The sequence below is a fragment of the Falco cherrug genome, chromosome 1 (assembly GCF_023634085.1).
Source record: "Falco cherrug isolate bFalChe1 chromosome 1, bFalChe1.pri, whole genome shotgun sequence".
NCBI classification, from domain to species: domain Eukaryota; kingdom Metazoa; phylum Chordata; class Aves; order Falconiformes; family Falconidae; genus Falco; species Falco cherrug.
The window spans coordinates 122,270,077-122,295,928 of record NC_073697.1 but is presented as its reverse complement, the minus strand read 5'-3'; the positions used below and the strand labels follow the sequence as shown (position 1 = coordinate 122,295,928).

Here is a 25,852-nt window from a genome sequence, read left to right as displayed (position 1 = left end):
AGTAGGAAAGAACACGATGCAAGTTACTCAGTTTGTGCTGTGGAAAAAAAGTAGATTTATGCCCAAATCTTGATGAATTTGGGGAACTTACTATGCTCCCTTTTGCTGTTCTGGATCAATTGTCGTAGTATATACTGGCTTTTGAATTTTTTTCAGTTTTATAACACTAAATTTTTTTTTCTCCTATCCCTATAGGGGTATCATTGCATAAAATACAGACAAGCTGAACTAAAAATGCATTTCTGTCTGGAAAACAAGTATGTCAATTAGCTTTTTCCTTTGTTTCTTTTTTTTTTTTTTTTTTTTACCCCCCTGCTCCCCTGTCTAATTACAGCTCTCCAGGCTGGTTCCTCCCAGGAGTAACAGTGCTTTTCCCGGTAAGGTTTGCTGCAGTAGCAGAGATGTAATTTCTTTGCCTTCCTGAAGCAAAATGTTTTTAAAAGCACCTGCTTTTCTCTGTTTTCCGTGCCTCTAGGTTTTAGAAGCGCAACAAATACACTGAGTCTAAATGAAGCGGTGATAACGTGCGTCCTAGTTTTGCAGATCCAGAGGATGTCTAGGATGCAACGAGTACTTTGAATACTGGACACCTCTGGTCTTATCACTTCTAGGTTCTATTTTTTCAATACAATTTTGTTTGCATCTGAAAAATAATTCTGTTATCTGCAGGGATTCATTTAAGGATTTATTCTAGAGTGCACTTCTTCGAATTGTATTGGGTTTTTATAATTCAACAGCAACAAGGAATGCACAGATAAACTATTTGTGTTTATTTCTGCTACCAAAAGCAGTGATAAAATTGGGCTGCTTTTCTAATTATGTCTTCCCCACATCCCTCTTAATTGTGATTGTGTTAAGATATTGTATTATACTCTTCCAGTTCTAGGTAAGCAATGAAGTCCTTTCAAAGGAGGTTTGAGTGTCTGAACATGGTTTTTGCTGTATCTATTTGAATTACAGTGTAGAAAACGGACGCTTCAGGCTCTTTGAAACAGTTGGTTATGGTGCTTTTCCAGAATTCTAAAAACGAAATTCTGTGTCGGTGTTAGCAGACAGACAAGGTGGTTCCGTTTAACATCATTTAGCACAGCTTTGTTCTGATTTATTGGTTTTTTTCCCCCGACTGGAAGCGCCAAGCCTGCGTCACGCTCACAGTGTTCTGGTTGTTCCCCAGGCCAGGAGTTCCTCCGTGCTGGCTGTGCTGGTGACGCACGGCGGAGGCTGAGGGCCGGCGCTGTGGTGGGTCATCGGTCACAGTGTGGTTCCTTACCTGAGTTCCACAGCTGGTAACAGCTCCCGCACGCTGATCCACGAATTGTGTAAATCACACAGCGTCAGCATTCTTGGAGCTGCTTCTTGGTGAAATGCGTTTGTGTCGGGCTGGAATGAACCAGTTAGAGAAGGTACTAATGTTTTTCATAGAGGTTTTTTTCTTTTTTTCTATTAAACCTCTTGCTTAAGTGTCCCTTATGCTCAGGACCCCTACACGATTCTTTAGGTCTGGGGTATTTAGCCACGTGATTTCTCCGGAGGCTAAGGCCGTCACGTGCACATCATGTGCTTGACTAAGTCTTTCTCGGTGCTTTGCTATTTTTAAAAGAATGCAGGATGTTGGTCTCTGCTCGCTAATTGCTTTTGCCATCAATAGGTGTCATAAGATTAAAGTTAAAAATAGTCAACAACAGAACGGCCAGGATGACAAGGTGGGCGCTTGCCAGCTCCGCGGTGTGGGTGCTGTCGGTCCTGCCTTCCCTGCAGCAGCCCCGGCTTGTGGCACACGCTGTGGTGCGTCAGAGCTGCCGGCTGCTCGCTGGCGTTCTGCTCCTTGAAAATGGTTCGTTCCTCGTCCGTCTGGATAAACTCACTAAGAACCGTCACAGTCTGGGAAGGGCAGGCGCCCAAGACACCCGAAGCGTGCGCTAGTGGCGAGCTGGAAGCGGTCGGATGCTTTTCGTTACGTGTCTGGCAGTGCTGGGAGGACCAGTGCCGCCCGGCTGTGGCACAGGCGGTAGAGCAGAGGTGACGCTGTGCCGGGGGCTAAACACACCCGCCGGGTTCTGGATGCGCTTTGCAGCCCGCCTTGAAAATCAAACACGAAGAAGTTTGAGGTGAAACACCTTCAGAGCATCTGTGCCACGCACAGCCTGAGCTCACCGAGTCTTACAGGCTTTCCCTCTCTGGGGAGAGCGGTGGCTTTAAAAAAAGAGGTTTTCAGATTCCTGTTCGGGTAGTAGTTTGTCGCGGGCTGGCGTTCCGCCACTGAGCAGTTTGCCAGCTGCTTCTCACACCAGGCATCCTCCTGCTTGTGGTGAGGGTGGCAGTGCCGGTGCGCTTCGCAGGACCGGGGCACCTGTTAGCTGGGTGAGCTGGGGCACCAGCGTCCTCTTGCAAAGGGCTATAGCAGCGGCGCCAGCACCAGTTCTGTAACAGCAGTTACGTCATTGACTAACGAGCCTAGCGTCCTCTCAGAGGGAGATATTCAGATGTCTGTGGCTTAGTGGCACGAGCCCCACTTGGTGGTGGATTTGGGTGCGCAAATCCTGTAGGCGCCTTAAAAAATGTCCTTTAAATTTCCACCTAGGTGAAAAGCCGTTAGTAGAGACCTACTGAATTAGTGAATTTTGCTCCAGCAGACGTCTCCACGCTTCCTGGTGGGTGGTGCTGGCTTCCAGGCGTGACGCAGAGGTGTGTGCAGGTGGTCACCAGCCACAGTATGTGGCTTCTGTGCCAGGGTCAGCCTGTGGCGGAGCCTCGGCTCCGAAGGACGTTCAGCCCAGACCACGGGATGTTTGGCCGGAGAGCCGTGGTTATTTGGGATGTTGAAACACCGAAACCCAACCCCCAACACCTCCTGAGCTGGGGCAACCTGTGGCATGTTTGGCTTCCAACAGCAACGATTTATAGTGTCAGAAATGCTCAAGGGTTGAACATGGTTACTGTGGGAACTCTACCATCTTCTCAAACGAGAAGCCAGGCACTTTGGAAGTGAAGGATTAGTTTAGGAGGGGGAATGTGGATTATTTATTTTTTTTTTAATATGTATCTTCGTATATGAACATATTCGGCTGAATGAAAATGACTTTTGTCTTGAAGCTGATGGTGGTGCTGAGCACCTTAATTAGCCTTCTGCTAAATCACTGAAAGCAAAGCTTGGAAGGACTCTCCGGTATTATTAGCCCACCCTCGGCTGCGGGCGGCCGAACGCTGCGTGCCGTGCCTGGCGCGCTCGGCCAGCATGTTCCAAAAAGCCTCTGACACCGGGGCTTTCACAATCCTCCCGGCAGTTCACGTCGGTGTTTTACCCTCTGCCCTCCCAGGCTTTTCTCCCGCTGGCCCAGCCGTGTTGTCTGTGCTGCAATTTCAGTCTCTTACTCCTTGTCCTGTCTGCGGTGGCACCGCCGGGGCCCCCCAGCATCCGCAGGGCGCAGGCGCTTGCACGCGGGGATCCCCTGGTGGCACTGCTGAGGGACGCTTATGGACACACATTTTGTGCAGAATGCGTAACACATCTACATTAAATCACAGGCATTGTACACCACTGAAGCCTATTTTATACATAGAAATAGAAATGTATTAAAAATAGGCTGCTAAATATGCTTCCTGAAAACTTCATTATTTGTTTGTAGCTGTTTATCAATATCAATACATACGCACATGCACGGAGACACTCTGCATTATAGCAAATAACTATATAGCACATATATAGTTACTAACTGTATATAACTATATATAGCAAATAACTAACTTCATGCATAATACATAACGTATATTAAATACAGACCTTTGTAGCAATAAATCATATAATTAGAGATACCTAAATATAAACCTAGATTATTAAAGGCTATGTTTGATATATAATTATATATAAAAGATATTTGAATTGCTAGCTATATACACAATAGTATATAGAGACATAGAGACAGGGCACTATATAGCCACACATGTATGGGTGCACACGCATATGCAGGTCTGTGCATTATGACAAATCTCTTTTGTGCATGATATATAGTGTATATCATAAAACCAGGCCTTCAGAGCAATAAAATCCATTTATATATTATTAAGCTATATTAATCAGTGAATTGTGATAAATATACTGTATGAAATATTATATTTTTATATATATGTATCTTTCCACAGGGAGAGTGCATGCAATACAGGCATGTGTGCACACATGCACACACGGCAGGGTCAAGGGTGTGTGCGTGCGTGTGTTTGTGCATTATAGCAAATCTATTTTGTGCCTAATATATAACATATATAACAAACCCAGACCTTTATATCAAAACAATGTATGTATGTTAAAAAAAAGATACAAAGTCATATTAAATGTTGCTAAATGTGCTATGAAAGTATAATTAATACAATTAATAGCTATAAAGTCATATTAGTCAAGTAAATGCTGTTTAATATGCTCTATGAAAGTGTAATGCTTGAATTTATCTCTCTGCCTAGCTATGTGCGTATGCAGCTAAATGTGCGTATACAAACACACAGAGATGAGAGCGGGTTAGAATGAATACACTTGGTATCTTACATGACATTTCTAAAAAACCCAAAGCTTCATAATAATAAAATCTACTTTCTATATTTTTTTAATACATACAAAAATGTAAAACTACTTTTAAAAATAAATCCAGCTAAATATAGTACGTGAAAATACAATTTTTAAACCTTTATCTAAGACACATTATTTTGTGCGTGTCTGTGATTGAGAGTATGTGGGAAAACAAAAAAAAAACCAACAATTTTTTTAAATAGATCTTTCACCCATGAGTGCATATGCCCTTGTGCATGCATTTGTATGGGAAGGGAGAACTCGTGCGCAACAGTTTTTCTGTGTCATTAAACCAGATTTTTGGTGCATTATATATACTATATATTTAAACCCAAAATAACTATTTTTAAACTAAAAAATTTTATTTAAACCCAGATAACTGTTTTTAGATGCATAGTCATATACAAATAATTTTTAAAAACTTACTAAAAATGTTACATGTCCTAGATGGAAATAAAATTATTATATTTCTACATGACTAGATAGACACAGAGACAGCGAGAGTGAGGTGTGTACACGCTCATGCATGTGCCTGTTATGACAAATAACATTTTGTGTTAATTAATAACATAATATTTTGTGCATAATACGTAATGTATATTAAAACGGTCTTTTTATAGCAATAAAATATACCATTATAGCTACATAAATATAAACGTAGATTATTAGATTCTGCTAAATAAACAGTAAAAAAATGTAATTGATTTTGTATATACCACAGTGTGTGTATATATATATATAATTGGGAGATTTAGCTGTACAGACACATGGATGTGTGTGAGAATGTGCATGCATATGCATATATTATGACATACCTTGTGCATAATACCTACCATTGATCACAAAAAGACCTTTATAACAATAAAATCTTTTTAACATATATCATAGAGCTATAGTCAAATATTAAATCATGATAAATACACCATATGAAATACAATTATTAAGTTTCTGTCTTTGTGGAGCTATGCCAAGAGCGTGCGCGAGAGACCCATGTGTGCACAAGTGTGTGTGTGGTTGGGTGCTACAGCAATTATGTTCTGTGCATAACATATATAGTAAAAATCAGACCTTTACGGCATTGCAATCTATGTATGTGTGTGTGTGTGTGTATATATATATATATAGTCATACTAATAAAGTAAATGTTGTTACGTATGTGCTATGAAAGTGTAATTAGCCCTACAGAGAGCTGTATGTGCAGAGGCAGAGACACAGATGGGCACGTGTGTGTGTGTGTGTGTGTGTGTGTGTGTGTGTGTGTTAGAATGAATATGGTTTGTGTCTCATTAAAACCAGACTTTTATATTGATAAAAATGTTTCTGTAAATATACATAAATAATTTATAGAATTATAAAAATATAACAATACTTTCAAAAATAAATTCTGCTATATGAAAATGGAATTTAAAAACATTTTTCTATAGATACTTTTAATATCTGTATGTGTACTAAAATATATCAGTTTATTTTTATATATTTTAGAGATAAAGCTAGGGAGTGTGTGCACACATACACAGGGTGGGGGGAGACTAAGCAAGAGTGAATGTGTTATTAAAATGTATTTTGTGCATAATATACACTATATATTAAAACACAGCCCTTTGTATGTGTCCGTATGTATGATGCTCTGTATCTAGCTGTGTGGCTACACAGGTAACAGTGAGCAAGAGATGAGCGCGTGTGTGTGCACGCACACACCTGTGAGTATATGTGGGTTTGCATGTGTGCACACACATGCGTGTGTTCTAACAAATAGACTTTCAGCATAATATATAGCATAGACATTAAAACCAGACCTTTGTATCAATGCCACCTATACCTACATATGTATATAGATACATACATGCACATAATTTAATGGCTAACTTGTATAAATAAAGTTAGTGCCGAGTTAGTTTGTTTCTCACTCGTACAAACTATGTGTCTAAAAGCATGTAGTATATGGTATCTGCTGTGTGGTCTATACAAAACTAAATATAATGGAGATTAAAATTAATGACTTATTTTCTATACTAAAATAAACAAAGTATTCCTTAATAAGCAGCATTTTTAGGCATGTATTACTGTATGTTCACACCTCATGATACATAGAATGTGTATGATGTGTATATATGTACATAATTACATGACGTAACAGAGCTTACAATGTAGCATTTTAGTGCTTAGTATATGTTACATATAATATTATTATTATATATAAGTAAAATAGTAAATGGCACTACATATAGTACAGTTAGATTTCATGTATTTCTGCGTTCGCTGTGGTTACACGCGGCTGCTCTCCCAGGCAGCCAGGCTGCTGGCAGCGCCCTGGGGGCAGCTGGGGGGGGGACGATGTTTGCCCCCCCAGTTACCCCCCTGGGGGGACACAGCCCAGACTGGAGGCTGTGGGCACTCGCAGACCAGCGTATAGGGGAGAAAAATTAAATAAACCCTCCCAAAAGCCCTGAGCCCCGAGACACCAAAGCAAGCACACAAGTGAGAGAAGAAAAATTTAAAAGTTTATTAAACATTAAGAATAACAGACAAAAAAAAAAAAAAAAAAGATTTGGGCTGAACAGCATACAGGATGCAATCCATTTAATGTCATACACTTAATTTGATCTTATTTGTTAAACTTGTTTTTAAACAGATGCTGTCTTGTGGTGTTGCCAGAAATACAATGGTTGATCACTTGTAAGTTTTAATACACTTTTTTTTTTTCTTCACATAGGAAAAAAAGTCAACAAAATAAACTGCACATCTCTATTGTAAATTACATGCAAAAATAGTTTTAAAGCAGTAACTGGGGTTATTACAAACCCACAGAGGCAAGCTATTCAAAGGTTAGGTCCTTGGGCACGGCAGAGCTCCTCGCAGTTGCGGTTACAGCGCACGTCTGTGCTGGTCTGTGTAGGCACAACCTCGCTCAGGTGCCTGCCTTTCATTTCGAATTTCTTGCTTCTGTGGATTCAAGTCAGAACTTTATTTCCATGGTGCTAGGTTTAGTGGCTTTAGCACCGCTCAGAAAAAGAAAATAAGTAATCCTTTCCCCGCCTCCTCTGCCACGGGCTTTCCCACGGAGAGCCCCAAGGTGCTTGTATTCACAAATACAGCTCAAATTAAATTTCTTTTTAGAGGGTATTCTTTTTTAAAAAGAAAAAAAAAAATCACTTCTAAGTTTCAGCAAAAACAAACAAACAAAGACAAGCATTTTACCAATGCTTATGGTTTAATAGAGGTCAGTGAATTATTTAGACAAGCTATTAATTATTCTGCAAATATATATTTTTCTATTTTTATAAAATTACAATTTCATATACCTAATACCTACAAGCTCCTTCGTGAGCAACACTGCCATCAGAGGTGAGATGAGCCCAGCTAAGCTGTCCCTGGGAATGGAAAATGAGCTAAACTTTGATTTATTTAATTTTTTAAAATTTTATTTTGGGGAGACAACCTGGTTTTTTTCCAAGTTTTAGCCCACATATTTTACCCCTTTCATTTTTATTTTTTTGGGGGGGTGGTGGTGGTGTGAGCTTTTCTGATGGCAAGTCCCCCAGGCTCCTCTGAAAGTCCTCGCTCCCCCAAGAGCGCAGCCGCCAGCCTGTGCTGCGCCAGCTGCCCCGGCCGCTGCTGGGGGCCCTTCCCGCTCCGTCCAGCACATTCCCGCTCCCTGAGCTGCACGCTGGCCCTCCCACCCACCTGCACGGCCGGACAGGGCAAGGTGGCACCGGAGCAGCTTTGGGACCACTGGACACGGTAGCAGCTGGAAACCCCTGTGCTATCCAGCCTACAAAAAATACCATCTCCCACCCCTTCCCTGCCCAAAAGAAACAAAGGAATTATCTGCAAATGTATTGATCTTTTTTTTTTCCAAGCTGCCTTTTACATTTTAAAGAAGGTTTTGTGGTCAGAATGCACCCTACCGCTGGTCTAGCTCATACGCACCAGCTGCTCTCATGCACGCCGTCCCTGCTGTGCAAGCGTCAGCCCAAGGACAATCAGCGTGAGGGTGACTACAAGCCGCTGCGATGTGCCACGTTGCTGCTAACGCTGTGCAGCAGCCGCTGGCCAAGGCCTGCCATGGTCACGCTTCTTCCAAAGGGGAACAAGAGTTAGAGTTTATTTTGCAGTGGCTACAGCAGATGCACTGACCTGGGCCGAGCACCGTCAGGCGCATTTCTCTACCCACGCATCCAGTGGCTCATACTGACCTTCAGAAAATAACTTACTAGACTTTAAACTTTGCTGCAGCACATGGAAATTCCATTTGCTGAATAAATAGTCCACAGGCAAGTACTGCACGTTAAGGGATGCTGACAAGTCGGGCACGTTTGAGGAAAAATACTGGAAAAAAAATGCCATTGATGCGAGGGTATTTTTATGCTGAACAAAATGTTGAGTCCTTTGTAACAATCTCCTGAAGCATGAATAATGATTTAATGGAATGAACAACCTTTTTATTTGAAAATAATGTCAAAACACTGAGAAAACTGTGAGCAAGACATGTAGCACCATATTTTCCTCACATGTTAATAACCGTATGCAGTACGTACACCTGTATACATGAACAGAGCTATTTATTAAAAAAATTTCAGCTGGAAACAGATTCTAGCAGCAGCAGATTAGAAATGACTGGGTTTTGTGTGTTATGTATTATTTGTCTGCCTTTACAAAATATTGTATTGTCCAATCAATAATTGACTAAAATCCACGTTGTGCTTTGTCCCTGTTAAACAGTTTATATATGTGATTCTGATGGAAAATAATAGTCTCTCCTTTTCAGTAATACAGAACATCCTGGAAAGCTATATTACTTCCATTAAAATTTCATTTAAAGCACAGAACATGCCAGTGTGCCTGTGGTAGGCTTAAAATATTAAAGATTTAAAAAAAAAAACCCCAAACAACCAACAACCAACAAACCCCTAAGCATTTCCTTTCTGTACAATAATGGAGAATATATATCTTTGCTATGTATTTTAAACATGGAATAGCTTTATCTTTTTGCTATATATATGTCTTTCAAAATACATTGTCAGTATTTGTACTTGAAAAATACTGTACAAAACGAACATACTATAATTATTCTGTATAAACTTTATACATTTTATAATATCTATCCTTTTGGTCTATAGTAAACACTTAGATTGATTGGATTAACCACAGTATATGACAACACCGTCCCCTTCTGAAATACACCAGTGTCTCTTACATTCATTTTTCAGAAGTCCACTTTATATTAGAACATACGTGTTCAAAAGCAAATAGTTTAAAACAACAGAGTTCAGAACCATCAGTCCATGTCACACTCAAAACAACAACCACTAGGAAAAATGGGCTTTGCAAACCAGTGACTTCTTCTAACTGAATAAAAGTGATTTTTTAAAACAGCAAGATATAATCCACAGAAAATATATTACAAAACATGGGAAAAAACAACTGAATTTAGGTATTTATTTAAGTTTTAATCACAAAATGGAACTTGAAGAAATGCGTAACTAACTGAAAACAGAAAAGCCCCTCTGATGTCAACATCGGATCTGATTTGATACTATTAATTTTGTTCTCGTTTCAACTAATTATCCTGCTTCTTATACATGCGCACCCTAGAGCAGGGATACAATTAGCATGCTCACGTTAATGTGTCTTTTACTTTTTAACTTTTCGTTAAAGACATTAAAACTCCTGTTGGGTAGGGAAACCATCCTACGTCCACTAGGAACATCCGGGCAGCATGCGCGCTAGCGTACAATAGGATTATTGCTTCAGGTACAGACAGTGCAAAACACACACTCTGTGGTCTATCGATAGTACTCCTACCTACCTGGGGTCTGTGGAAATTAAAGGAATCTTAATAGCTATAGAGAAGCCATTATGGGATCTATAATGAGTATAGCTAACTCAGTCTAACAGCACTTTAAATCTGAAGACAATTATCACCAAAACTTAAAATACAACAAAAGCGATCTATAAATTAATATTTCTGCAGTGTAGTACTAAATTATTATTTGTGCACTTTATTAGCATGTTAACTTTTCTGATTAGACATACTTAAACAATAGCTTGTTACTCTCGAAAAAAACTTGAGATCTACTTTTTTTTCTTTTTTCTTTTTTTTTTTTTCCTTTTTTTATAATTTATACTGGGATCTTTCCAAGTAAATCAGGAGGATGGAACTGGTTACAATAACATAAAAACCCTACTCTGAAGCAGCACTGAAAAAATATAATAAAAAGCTTACTATGGCGGTTCTCAACAGTCCAGGTAAAAATGTGGCACCCTTTGAAGAGGGTTTCGTAAAAATGGGAAGTGCTGAGATGCGTGCGCGCGCACACACATGCACACACACAAGCGCACACACACATATACAGACATGTGAACACACATGTGCACATATACGCAGGTACACACATACGCAAACAAAAAAAAATAACGTTAAGTCAGTTTTGTTTCTGCTTCTGGTAAAGTGCTGAAGACAGAAAGGTTGGTTTGGGTGTGGTGCTATCAAACAGGAAACACATTGTCCATCTAGTCAAATGCCAACCCGCAACAAAAAAAAAAAAAAAAAAAAGAAAGAAAAAAGAAAAAAAACCCCACTTCCCCCCGCTTGAATTTACAGGGGGCCGTGTCGAGCTTCGTACTTTGCAAGGACGTTCTTGCATTTGCCCAGCTCTTTCCGTAGGTCGGCCACCTCCTGGCGGAGAGCCGAGTTCTCCTTCTCCAGAAAGGAGGCGCGGATGGCAATCTGGTTCTCCTTCAGCCGCCGGGCGTCCCTCGATCGCTTAGCAGCCATGTTGTTCTTTCTACGCCTTGCCCAGTATTTGTCATCCTGCTCATTAAACACAGGAAGAAACAAACAAGATATTAGATTTCAATAAACCCAGCAGCCACCAGGATGTGCTCTTAGCCGCAGCCTCCGGCCCGGGGGTGACTTCACTCGCATTCTGCTGGCCGGGCCCAGCGAGCCCTGACAATGCCAGGCGCTGCTGGGACAGAAGTTACAGACTTACATGGCATAATCCATCCAGAGCGCACAGATGCCTGCGTGTGTTTCCGTCAAAATGTTTACGCTAACCCCCTCATCGTCTTGACTGTGAATTCCTCCAAGGAAAACTGAAGCAATATTGCAGCGGCACAATTCATCTCCCATCTATGCTGACCTAGTTAGCATACCCACCTTCGCGCGTCATGACTCACTCGCTACCGGTTGCTGGAGCAGTACTAATTACCTCCTGTACGTCCCTGCTCATCTTTGCCAGCCAACACCTGGTTCACTCTTTTTGTTGGTATCACCCATTTCATCTCACCGTTCAGTTCTTTCTTCTGTTCAAAGCTCTTTCTCTACCGAGCCCCGAGGCGCTCCTGTTTGCACCCCAGTACAGCCAGTCACTGGAAGGGGATTCCTTGGCACAACGATGATGCTGCTTTGGTACCATCCGCAAAGAGATTAATACAATAGGCTTTGACCATGGAAAAAAAGCATTTGCCAGAAATAGATCCACTAACCTCTGAAGTTTCGTAAGCTAACACATTCCCAAAGCGTCATCCCTAAAGAATTGCCTCTAGGAGATCGCCTTACTGCATTGGTGCATCAAAGACTCTAATGACGACTTGATTTTACCTGATTTTTCCACTCTTCCAAGGAGGTGGCCTTCAGTGAAACGGCAGCTTAAACATTGCTTTGAAATGGAATTAAGTTCCAGAAATTTGGAACAACTCAGTAAATACAATGCGGGCAGAATCTCTCACGAAAAGTGAAATTCAGTCCCCCGCACAGTAAGAGTGATGTCGCCATTCAACCCTCAAAAAAAAAAATCAGGTAAAATCAAGTCAAGTCGCAGAGTTCAGCCTTCCCCTCCAAAGTCACCCCCCCGGTTTTGCGGGCTTGCATGTCCTTGCGTGGCTCTCTCGTTTCACCAAGCACGGTAGCACTGCCCCACATCCGCTACGGGGCACAGGGGCCATCTGCGCCTACGCGGCACTGAGCGCGCAAACGCCCCACCGCCCTGGGCCTTGCAGCACGCGGCATGCCAGGCCTAACGCTGCTGCTCTGCATCTTCTCCTGCTGCTTGCGTAAGGCAAAGGAAGGGCAAAACAACGGCTAGAAGTACCCTAGAACTGCTTCATATTAGTTTAGCTCAACAAGGTGTGCAGCAACGTTGATTTGGAGCCAACATATCTCTAAATTGCTCTTCACCTGTACTTAGATGGGACCTCCAAAAATCCTCTTAAAAACAAGCGTGCAGCAAAAAGCTATGACCCAAATCTTGTTTATAATTTCCCATCTCATTCCACTCCATAAAAATCAGCTTTAAATAATTTATTAGTGTGCCACCTAGGCTTCATCCCTCTTTATTTTAACAAATTGCTATGGCAAATCCTTTAATCCAGGCCTGAAAGAGGTAAGGCTGGCATTTCAAAATCACATGCAACCCAGAGACGATTGACTGGCCTAATCTGCTTACCATCCCCCAGAACTCCACAGCCGCTCCACATGCCAGGGCAGAAGCAGCACTTGGGTCAAGCGCTCTGAAATGAGTCAAGGGCAACTAGTGTGATTAACTCAGAGAAACGAGAGACCCTGAACTTCTAGTTCAGTCTTAGGCTGAAAACTTATGTGCCCCACTGCCGCATGCACGACACTGGTATTCTCCGCCTCAGCATGGAGCATCCAACAGCATCTTTGGCAAAAGTTTGCTTTTAGGATTCCTAGGAGATATCACAAAATGACAAATGGCCCACATTTCCGTATCAGACACCTCTCATCAGGCAGACCTCTCAGCACACCACGATGCCAACACAGCATCACTAGTAGTAAAATTTGCCCAGGTAAGTAATGGCACAGTACAGATAAAATCTTTCTAAATGAAAGCTGAGGATATTACAAAGTGACACCAACTACCACCTGAACACTACTGGAATTGTGATTTCTGTGCTTTTAGCTTGCACAACAGTATCCTTAGGGATACAGACAGCGGATAGCATCGGCTTCTTTCCCGAATGCTACGATCTGGTGTAAACACATGGCATTCCAGCCTCTTCACACGCGCAGCCAGGGATTCCCAGCTCCTCAGTCTGTGTTGGACGGCAGTAGCGACAGCAGAATGAAATTCTGCACTGTCCATATCTGATAAAAAAGATCATCTTGGAAATCATATATTGAGAATAGAATTTTGCAAATAATGACAATTTTCACAGTTGTTTGATAAGCTGAATCAGTTGATCAGTTTGTTCTGCTTTCCTCATGCTCTTTGCTCTTCACATCTCAAGCAGTGAGAGGCACAGACAAGGATGCTTGATCTTTTTAAATAATGTATGATTATTGTATTTTAAATACTGCATTAAAATGTATTTCTTGGGAGAATAATTACGTTGTTTTCCTATAACTAGTCTTGATTCTTTCACCTAGATTAGTAGCGTTTACTGCAGTGTTCCCATTCATTATTAAACAGAGCTAAAGAAACTTCCAAATAAAACATAATATACTTAATTCTAACATTATCAGGGACCTCCATGGACCCTGTCAGAGATGGATTCTTCCTTGAAGAATTCACAGTCTGTGCTGATGAGACAGAGAATGGAGGAAATGGAAACATGATCAGAGTGTTTCATAAGTGGGAAATATGGGACAAAGTAAGCCTGTCCAAGGTCACGCAGGAAGTCTCTGGCATACAAAGGAAATGAATATCGATCTCATGAATTTCAACTGTTGCATAACTAATAAGGGACATCCTCCCCTCTGTCTTATTCAGAACCGTTAACAGTTTTATTCTACAACGAAGTCGTATTTAGTTTGGCAGATTTACCTTACATGAGAAAACAGATTCACGCTCCAAACCTGCACCTCACAGAGTAACGATCACACAGTCTGTACAAACAAGCTTGTCACCAGTTCCAATTTACCTTCAGGTCATCTGGAATGAAGACTTTACGAGCTTTCTTAATCATCGGCTGTGGTTTCAGTTCTTCTTCAGAGAATTTGCGCTTACGAGGGTCAAACATCTCCTGGCCAGGAATACTGGAAAGAGCAAGATCTGCAGGGTCAGGTTCGTAGCCAACAGGAACTTGGATAGTCTCAGGATCAATGGGACTTGGTGTGTTTCGGTTTGCTGGCAAGATCTGACCTACAGAAATAAAGGTTAAATTCAGCTATGTTAGGGGGAAAAAAAAAAAAAAAAGTAAATAACATCACTGACCATGGATTTTAAAACATTTCTAAATACTTTATAAGCAGTAACTTTTTAAGCTTTCACTGTGAATTTGGTATCTACTCTTGCTAAATATTAGATTGTCCACTTTGTAGGGTGCACGTTCAGATTCAGACATGTTCATGCCATTATTTTCAGAACTGGTTCCTAATTTTGGTTGCTAATTAAGATCACTGAATCCAACAACTTAGTTGCACAAGACTGTAGGCAGAAGACATGCTGCTCCAACCTGTGCCACTTCATTAAGATCACATCCTCAGGAACAAATCATAAGTACTGTCATTGAGCTCTGATTTATCTGCAGTCCTTCCCAGATTTCTCATACACAGATTTCTCCATATACACCTTTGAGGGTACGTTTAGCTTACAACCAATGGTGCAGTACTTGCAAAATTGTACTTTCTAGCTGTGCTGAAGTACTCCACAAAGGCCAGTACTATTTTCTATTAAATACTGTCAGTAATATTCTAAAAGACAGTGAAGGAAACTAGCAACACCAAAGGCTACAGTGACTACTTAGAGAAGCTCTGCAAGAATGAAAGAATGCCACAATGCTCTTTTTATGGTATATAAAAGCTAATAAAAAGGAGTCTATCCCCAGAAAAGAATGATAACTGCCCCCTCCTTTTACTTTTTTAATTGTAGATATGGCCTTCAAGATTCTACAACATCAATTCAGGCACCATTCCCATTAAATATCCAATTTAAAATCTCAACCAAAGGTTCCAAAAATAGGATCCTAAAGTCAGCTGCCTAAACATGGATATCCCTCAGGGCAGAATTTTCAGAAGTTTTCACATCCCTCAGAAGTACAAGCCTTAGAGACTTCAGAGGGAGGACATCTGATTGAAGCAGATATTCTTTTATAATTTTGGCTATTAGCTAATTCACTTTGACTTTAGAGATATGACGCCTTTCATAATAACTACACAAACATCCTGTGACTGCATAATATTTCCTTATTTGTGCCCACATCTGCAATATTTAGGGTGTAAAATGGTAAACATTAAATGTCATTTCTAATTCGAAAGCAAGGCCAGTATTAACAATGTCATTTTTATTTTAATACAGAAGATCAAAACAACAATATTGGAACTGCATAGAAAATGCACCAGGGACTTGCGCTGCACAAACCAGGCCTTGCTAACAGACAGCTTGTCTTTTGTAACTCCAGTTTTAAAATGGCACTGATAAAATCTGCTTCCAGGAAAGGCTAGTAAGGGCCCGGGAGAAGAGAAAAGGAGGATCAAAGTTATTAAAATATATACACATCTATGGGACGGTGAGCGAGAGGAAAGGATGCTGCTACCCGCACTGCACCAACCGTGCTTCCTCCTCTGCCTCCGGACCTGGCACACGGCTGCCAACACCCCGGTGCTGAAAACCTGACGTTTCCTGCTGTGCCCCGTTAATAAAATCAGAAACCACGGCCTGCCTGCCTGCTGGCCACAGGGGCAGCGGCAGGCCTGTAGGCAAGGCAAGGCAGGCAGGCGGGCAAGGCAAGGCATAGCATGGCATGGCAAGGCAAGAGGGCAAGGCAAAGCAAGGCAAGGCAAGGCAAGGCAAGGCAGACAGGCGGACAAGTCAATGCAGACAGGCGGGCAAGGCAAGGCAGGAGGGCAAGGCAAGTCAACGCAGACAGGCGGGCAAGGCGGGCAGGCAGCAGCAGCCTCTCCCCGCGCTGCCCGCCCGGGGGCGCTCTCGCCTCGGCGAGCCGGCGGCGCGGGACGGGGGCGCGTTCCGCAGCCCAGGCCCCGCGTGCTCCCGCAAGCGCAGCGCGGAGGAGCCGCAGGGCGGCCGGGGCGGGCGGGGGGCGCCTGAGCGAGCCGGCGGGCAGCCCCCCCTCCCCCTGCCCGGCCCGCAGCGCCCCCCCCCCGCAGCCCCCTCCGCGCCCGCGCAGCTGCTGCGGAGATCCCAGCCGAGGAGCTGTTCCGAGCCAGCCCAACCGGCTCCGCGCTCGCGGCCCCGCGCAGCCCCGCTGTCAATGGATGGCTGATCTCATCTCAGATATACGGGCTGGCAGAAACTGGCTTATTTAAAGGATTAAACGCAGGAAAGCTTCCTGTGATGTGAGTGCACTTGCACCAGAGCAGCCAGGTATTTCTTTAGTGCAGACAAAATACAGACATATGCGCAGACAAATCTTGCAAATTCTGTAATACGGAATAATACGAAGCAGGACACTAGCTCTGAATACTTTTACAGTATTTCTGGTGAGTATGCAGGGTGTTTCTAAAAGCCAGCCGGATTGTGAAATCTGCCCCAGCTTCCTAATTGCCCTACACAAAAGAGCCTGTATTTAAATATTGCTGAAGTTCTAAATACACAGTATCAGTTTACATATTATCATTTACCTACAATGTGCCATATTACACAATTACATGAGCTTCGTAATCATCAGCCTCAAGAAAAATCTCTCTTAACAAGGAAATGGCAAAAATGCCATTTTTAAACATGGGAAACCAAGGTATTGTATTGCATTTTACCCTTGCAATAGCAAAAAAAGGGAAGAGCAACGTGTCTTCGACACGATCAGGGAGAAGAACCTACAGCCATCAGCATCCTGCCTCGCTCCCTGCGTGCACACACTTCACCCCCCCGGCCTAAGAAGCTCTCAGTACTAAAGACCCGGTCCTTCAGCAAACAGAAGATGCTCCAGGCGCCAACGCGAAGCTCGTTCAAGGTGAATGCTATGCACTAACACAAAGCCTGAAAAATCATGCACACAGCTAAACGTTATCACCTAAGCCCAGAGACTGCTGCCTGTAAGTTACTCCTAGGCTGGCACTGCACGCGCACCTCTAACATCTATGCGGGCTGACTCCCCGTTCTGTCACGCTCCTGCAAACGATCAGTAACTCCACTGAGAACGACAGAGTTAATAAGGGTGTCTAAAACCCCAGGCAGAAAAACCAGAACTTCCTTGACCAGTGTTTTACATTAGGCAACTCCTGGCACTTGGTATCTTTCTCTTTATTCTGTCAAGTTTTGCCAATAATACAAGCCAGGAACCTGTCTTCATTAGTTTACTGGCTAATGGCCATTACATCTATGTGCCGCTGGAACTGGTCATAACCCAAGACGACAGCGTGGGCTGCGCTGGACTTGGCACTGATATTCCTGCAGGAGTACAGTACGTGGCCTCATGTTACATCGCTCTTCAAGCTCCTCTCCCTGTGTGCGCATGGCACTTTAGCTGTGCATCCTTCTGCCAAATTTGTTCAGGGTGTTATTTTTATGCACTAAATTCCTCGCAATCAGAGGTAGGTCAAATAAGCACAGCAATCTGCACGTCATGTGCCCAGCAGCCGACTAATCCTCACATCAGCAAGCTTCACAGCTGTCACAACATCCAGAGAAAGAGCTGGTCTGAGGCTGTAATGCACAAGGAATCAGCCAAGGAGCAAGCCTACAACACCAGCCGCCAAGGCCAGGCGAAGGTACAGCACCTCACTGCTCAGCATCAGGAGCCAGGTGCCTTTGTTGCCAGTCTCTGTATTATTTAACCACCGTGCTCACAACAGCGGCCAAATTTTCACTGCAGTGAAGTGGCTGGACTGTTTAATGTGCTTAGCTTTGTTCTCAATGGGGGCTGACGATTGCCAAGTGTTTTGGAAAGAACTTAGCCCCTCTATTTAAGTTGCTGAAACAAGAGCTCTTCCAGCATTAAGCTCTTTTGGAAATCCAGCTGCAGAACTCCACGGTGGTGGTGGATGCAAGCTGGGAACAATGGTTAATGGAAACTTCCCCTCATACCACCCTAGTGATGTGTCTCAACCATGGCCTGGAGAGACCGCAACTATGTCAACACTGGCCTTTTGTCTGGAGACCTTCCCACTTGTAGAGTTCCACTCAAGCAACACCGAGTATGCCAGGACAGCCACAGCTCCAGGTGTCTCCTGGCAAAAGAATCAGCAAGTTTGACAACTCCAGCAGTTACGGCTGCCCCAGCATCTTGCTGTCGCTAACGCTCTTGGTGTTGCTCTGGCAGATATTAGCAACAGCGGAAAATTTTGCAGAAAGGAGGACATGAAAGAAAGTTGGCTGTTCTAACCCTTTCAGTCCTCCTCCTCCCAGCTGAGACTGCCAGTGAGGAAGTCCAGCGTAATGGCAATATTTTCAGTGTGGTTCCTTGTTCAAAGAGAAATGGACTGAAGCCATTCACTTGTGTCATCTAGGTCACCGAACTGCTGGTAAAAAACCAAAAAGCAGCTTTTAATTGCTTGCAATAACTAAAATTCACAATTCAAAAGTATAGTAGCATTTTTATGTACCTACAAAACCAAAATGCTGATCTGGTATCATGGGGAGCTCAATCACTGTATCCTGACTCTTAATTTCCCCCATTTGAAACATCCCACCTACCAGCTGTGCCCAGGAGAGTTAAGACGGAAATAGCCTCTTCAACTGCACCACTGCTTGACAGGCTTCTTATTTGTATTGCAAGAGTTCCCCAGTAAATTATGTGGAACTCAATTTTGAATCATTCAACTCCCATAGAAATGTGCCTGATTTTTCAGAAAATCTCCCTTCTTGCAGCCCTTCCACACTTTTCATCAGCTCAACAGCTGGCTGGAGAACAGTAACGAGAAAAAGAAAAGGGAGTGGAAATGTTCTAATCAAAATATTTTCCCCTATTTTTTTATGTGTGTGTCTGGGAGGGAAAGAAGACAGGAGTTTCTTCTTCAATTTATTAGCAGCCCAGAGATAAAATACATGTTTGCTAATCATTTTTCTTTATATAAGCCAAAGGCACTCTGGGTACGTCAGTCAAGACTATACAGTACAGCAGTTAAATTGACAGATAATCCTCACCCAGAGCTGCTCCGGAGAACCCCACTGCTCTGCTGATATGTCTTCCAAATCGCCTATCTGCTTGGCAGCTGGCCAGCTATTTGGGATAGCTCTCTTACTCCAAATCACAGCCTGTCCCAGGCTAATCTGTCATCTATTTCTGCATTAACTCCTTCAGCCTCTAGGAAAAGTTATCTCACTGCAGAACACAAGGCAGCAGGCAGGAACTGAGAGAGGCAAAAAATCCCCGCAGGCTGCAAAGCAAAAGGAGTATTCTGCAGGTCAAGACTTATCTAAGGACAGTATCTTGTCAGGCTGTAATTCCTCACAGTATTGTAAGCAACATTTTATCTTCCTATCTAATTTCCCTACTATCAGGATTTTAGTGTCTTCCCAAAACCGAAATATTTACATGGATAGTAAGATCATCATCTAGACGAGCACTGAAGGGAGCAAGGAGCCACGCTGAATGATCTTCCAGCCCTTCCACATGGCAGGACAAAACTAACCACTCTGCCTGGGGACGAAGATGACACTTCACCTCTGGGTGTATTTATGTAAGCCATTATTAGAGGAGCTTTATTTTCTTCCGAAGCAACAGGAGATTAGTGTATTTTGCCCAGTGCTCCAACCTGGCACAGACATTCCTCTGTTTCTTATCTTACACAAACTTGATTCTGCCGAACACGGGGTGGCTGCAAACACTTCCTGCGGAAAGAAGGATCTTAATCCAATGCAACACAACATATTCGCTGCTGTTAACACACACTAAAACACTGGCACATAAAAGTGTTTTTAAAATGTGTACTTTTTAAAGATATCAGCATTGTTTACAAACCTTGTGCATTTAATTATGAAAGAATTGTCATTTCCCCTCTCAGCATTGTGTGCCTCCCGCTCTGGGCCTCTACAGTATTATTACAGGCAGGACTGGTAGCCTTATTAAGATTGTCTGACACTTCCCATTAGAGGATGCTGTCTTCAGTTCCTTAGACCTTTGCCAGATTTCAACCATTCTGTTTGGATTTCTGTGTGCCAATTATGTTTCTGCCAAAATGGCTCTACAGTTTCCCGAAAAAGGTTCAGCAAAAATACTTTGTTTTCAACCTGTTAAAAATTTCTGGCAAACTTCTCACTGAACTGTGCTAATGGCCTGTGCATGGGAAGAGAGGGCAGCTCCTGGAGCAATGTTCCTTCCCTTTCGTTTGCCTTCTTAAAATCTACTGTGTGCATGCTAAGGCTGGGTGAGAAAGGGGCAATTTCAGTACATGATTAGGACTCAAAGCTGAGAAGGGGGCAAGAAGGTGACGATGAGGGAGACTGGTAGCCGAAGAGGAGAGGGGGCGAGCCTGGAAGAGGAAGGTTGCTTCAGCTAAGGCTGGGATGAATGCATTCCGTAGAAGAGCATCGTTGAAGGGAAGCAGGCAGGAATGTGCCTGTGCTGATGGTACATACGCAGCTCCAAATTCCCAAGACCCACAGATCCTCTTCTATCAGTAACCAGTGAAGTGCACTGGCAAAGTGCCCTGTCCCCCTTCAGCTTCTTACAGGGAGAGTAAGTTGTCATCCTCTGCTCAGTCCAAGCAGCAGGATGCTGTGGGGTACTGTCAGGTCCGTTCCTACTCATTTCCAATGTGTAGGGCTGGCACATGAGATAATCTAGGCTGTCTTTGCAATTTGTTTTCAAAATTAAATGCAAGAGTAGTTTTAAAAAGCACAGTCATGGTTGCAACAACCTTTGAAGTTTCGATCACGTATTTTTTTTTCCAGATCCTTTCCTCATTCAGGAGTCACTTGTTTCACCCATTCTGATTTATCCTAATGGAGCCATTCATTATTTGCCACAAATTATTCAAACCTCCTGTAAAGACATGATTAGCAACTTTTCAGGAGTACTCTCCAGCACTGACAACTACTGCATCTGCATACTTCACAGAAATGATTTTTTTCCCCACGAGACCCCCATGAAAGAAGGGGCAGCACCTTCCCTTTGCAGAGGAAGGACAAAGTACAGACATTTTACATCACAAGTAGGCAGCCAGCTTCTCAGGCTAGCTGACACAGGCATCTGCATTTCAAATCAACTCTCACCAACTTCTGCTGCAGGTTGGGGGCTGTACACCAACAGAAGTGAGGGCCACCCAAGGTATCAAACTGGGCTCCTCACAAAAAAGAAAGCAAACACACAGTGTGACAAGCTCTTATAATCAAATGACTTGCTCAGAACTCTGCTGAAGCTTCGTGGCAAAATCCAGTCTCTCTCTACACAGTTCTAGTCCTTCCTGCCAGATTTTCCCTTCTCCTCCCGCCATTCCCGCATCCTCTCACATCTGCAGTAAATGAGGTCAAGATCCTACAGACAACTGCTTCCTTCCTGATACAGCCCTGATTCAACGCAGAGCTGGTCTGACCTCTGCATACAAAAAGGGAAAACGGGAAAAAAAAGAGGATATAATGTAATTAAAGCCTGCATCTCCAAGCAGACAAGGTAGAGGGGGGTTGCTAGCTGAAGCTGCACATGTGGCCGAGTGTTTGCAGGCTTTTGAGGGCTTGACTTGGAACTCCTGCATGTGGTTAGCATAACAACGTGCATGTAATAGGCTACGCCTTTTGTGCCAGTAACATTTTGCCCTTCAAAAGTAATAAACAAACAAATACGAGGCACCACCAGGTAAAATTTTCCACAACGTCTACCGGACTTAAGGCACCGCTCTCCTGTAAGATCCAGACTCTGAAAACCTTAGCCCATCTTTAGCGTGTGTGAAGGCAGCACTTAGCTCTGTGAGGCCCCATTTATGAAAGCTACCAGGAAATCAACCTTCTATTTGCTCCCAAACCAGCCCCTGCAAGATGTCTGAAAGCAGTTGTTCCTATTCTGAACATTTCCCTTGCAGAAGTGCTACACACAGAAACAGAGGGTTTGATCCAGCTCCCAGGATACTGAACAGGGATTTTCAAATTCTTGAAAAGCATGAAATCCACAGCCCTCCTAAATGCCTTTTTGATTTTTTGTAGGGTGCTGCTTTCCTTACAAAGATAGGCCAAGATGGCATTCAGTGGCAACAGGGCCTGAAATGAAACTGTAGGGAAGAACATTCAGACATGTATTTAATTTTGACTTACGCCTGGCTTAGAAGCACGTTTCAATTCAAGATGCTGATATTCTCTGGTGCATTGGAGCTTTGTGACATCCTTTGGCACATCTCTGTATATTCTTGTTAACTAGCAATTCACATATTGCTTCCTCAAAAAGTACAATTCTTTCTTTTCTTAAAGGGAAGGTTCCAGAGAAGGATGGGAATTGTTAACTTGTTCTGAAGGAGACGGAAAGATCCATTTTCCTTTCCTTGGACAATTACACACCCAGCTTTAATAAACCAATCTCAAACAGTAGATTTTAGATACCAACCCTGCTTTAGATAACAGCCTTGTATGGCATCCATAAATGTGCCCTCACATGGAATACCACTCAAAACAAAGACAACGCCTGTCCTCAAGATGCGTTCACGCCACTGCCAACGTGCCCTGCAAGACTCCAGACCAAGTAAGTTCCTCTCACATTGTTCTATTTATTTAGCTAATGAACATCCAGGACAGCACACTCTCAGTCAGTAAACAGGTCTTGCAAAAAGCCATCGTGTAATCCTGAAAGCATATGCCACCCGTGACTCATGTATCTATTACCTAGTTCTGGTACCCAAGCCTGTCTTGCTTGGGTGTGTTATCAAAACACAGTCAAGTGAGATTTCAAATGGCATGGAATAGCCACGTGAAACAGGTACATTGCCTTTAACTCCCAATCAGTAGCTAATGGCAAGCCTGAGCCACAGACAGCAGATGCTATCAGCCGCTCTCTGAATATATGCCTTAAGAAAACGTGGTCACTGGGCAGAGTTACAGGAACTTGCAAATCTTGTCTTCTCTTTTGATCTGTTCTGTACAGACAAATCTGAACTATCCATTGCAGCAGCTTTTTTTCGCTTTTTTACATTTTTTGTTCACTAAAACAAAGTACACTATGTGACCAAATTAAACTGATGCTTTATAGAGGGCGATTTGTATAAAATAATCCCATTTTAAGACGTAAAGATGCTGGAATGGGGACACACTGTTCTCATAACCTTCTAAGTAAGACTTCGTGTATTTCCTTTTCTCTCTGCCTTCAATTAGGACCCTCTAACATGTTTTGGAAAAAAAACCACAAACAAAACAAAACAGCAAAACCCGAAAATTCGGTTTGTTATAGCCCAGTAACTGCAGAGGTCTAATTTGCTTTTACGTAGTAGTTTCATTCCGAGTGAGCACACACAAAGAAAGCACAAGGGTCTGTGGTTGTGTGTGGTTCTATCTTTTTCTCTGTTGATACATTTACCTTCATTTATGAAGTATACAAATGCATCAGTCTCAGGCAGTGTGAAAAGCGCTTCAGAGGAGGAAGGGAACACGAAACCGCAGCTAAGGGAAAATTCCAGGAGAACAGACTGTTGTTGCCTACGGATGTTACCCGTGTGCCCGTAACTACTTCATAGCTGCTGCGTAATACAGGTTTTTGTGGCACATCAGACACAGACAAAACCAAGGAACTTCAAAAAGCAAGTCTGATTAAAAGAAATGACAACACTGAACACTGGGCAAGACATTGTCTTATAAATTAGCTCCTAAATGTGAGAGTCGTCTAGCACCAGAAAATGGCAAGAAACTACTATACTGAGGAGTTTCAAAAAACAAAACTAATGCTCGCAGAGACTTCTGCACCTAAGAACAGCAGTCACAGTTCTATAGAAAGATGAAGGTAAGCAAGCAAAAAATCTCAGGGAAAACAGGACCAGAGAAAGCAACATATACCAAAATCTTTATATTTTTATCTTTTAAAAACACTAGCAGTGGAAAAGGTTGATGATGGAACATTTCTTGAAGAAATGCTGGAATCCTAATACTTATTTTCCTTCTTTGTGACCTCCTCTGCAAACTGTCCATAGCCCTGAACTAAGACTCTGAACACACTAAGTATGCATGTTCTGAATACAAGAGATATGCAGAACCTGTGAAGATTTTGAACTACGCCACAAATGAAATGAAAATTCCCCAAGACACAAAAGTCAAAGCTCCTTCCATCTACTGAGCAGTGCATTTATTGTGATGCCTTCAGGAGGCATCTCAGCAAAACAGATCAGTGAAACTTAATTTTGCTGCCATCTGAGACTACCATTTCTTTCAAACTCTTTTCCCCCAATTTTCAAGCAATAGAGATCTTACTTTTGCTATCATACACATTATAGCTCTCCATTGCCAATCAAAGATAAAAATAATATCAATAAATTAAGTCAATGTATTAAAGAAAATCAATATATTACAAATATTTTTTAGTGTAACCTTGAGGCCAACATCAAATGGTAAATCACTACTCAATTCACTGCACATGGGAGCTTAAGCATACATGCCTGCATTTCATAAATATACATGAACATAGAGGGCCCTGTTCCCTGAAAATTATCATTAAGAAAAGTGCAAGCCAATAGCACCCTTATTTACAGTAACCATATTTTTAATAGCCTTTTTCTACCAGTAACCATAGTTGCAAATTTCAAAATTAGTTGCCAATCTGGACATACCAAAGAACTTTCATAGAACATCATAACACTGAAACATTTCTTTAACAGAGACCCTTCTAACCCTTTGAATACACTAATTTTTGCAGAAGTCCCTGCCCATCTGGGAACAAAGCGCTCTGCCTGCTGCGCTGCACTCGGCCCTTCCTAGTGGCCAGACAACCAGCTCAACACCAACCCGATTAAAATTAAAAATAACATGTGTTTCTACTTTCATATGCAATGTATCACTGGTATGGAACACCACCATTTCAGGTTTAATTTGAGGGGGGGAAGTGCCAATGTACTTCGCTGTGACACCTCCAGTCTCTACAATACTTAACAATTTATATTAAATATAACCGTGCTTTACTAAAAGCTGATATCCAAGGAAGTCTGCCTTCCTTTTACAATGGTGGTCAACCCATTCTCTATACGGTATACCTGTGAGACTGCATAGGCCTTATAATACATTGTTGTCCAAGGCTTTTGAGAGGATTTGAGGGGGGGGACAGGACACGACACAATCCTTCATGTTATTTCCCTCTTATTCACCGGGTCGCCTGGAGGCAAAGACACTGCAGGCTTCACCCGCTCCTGCAGAACTCCCGCTACATGCCCCTGCTGAATACAGGATCCAGTCTGCAGGAGTTGGCCATGCAGAAGAAGGTCTATCTGTGCCCAGATGAAAGGAGAAACACTGGAGAATTGGAATGCAC

At 42.6% G+C, this 25,852-nt stretch overlaps 1 protein-coding gene across 2 annotated transcripts in view; it reads right to left on the bottom strand.

Moving 5' to 3' along the window:
* Positions 1 to 8,961: 8,961 nt before the first annotated feature.
* Positions 8,962 to 25,852, bottom strand: part of HLF (HLF transcription factor, PAR bZIP family member) — a 35,441-nt gene continuing 18,550 nt past the window's right edge. The window contains exons 3-4 of one of the 2 annotated variants that reach the window (XM_055726128.1): positions 14,447 to 14,667; positions 8,962 to 11,375 (exon numbers count right to left, since the gene is read on the bottom strand). In XM_055726128.1, coding sequence (XP_055582103.1) covers positions 11,157 to 11,375; positions 14,447 to 14,667 — 440 coding nt within the window. In that variant the 3' untranslated portion in view covers positions 8,962 to 11,156. The remainder of the gene's footprint in view (positions 11,376 to 14,446; positions 14,668 to 25,852) is intronic. The other variant, XM_055726136.1, reaches the window with a different exon arrangement.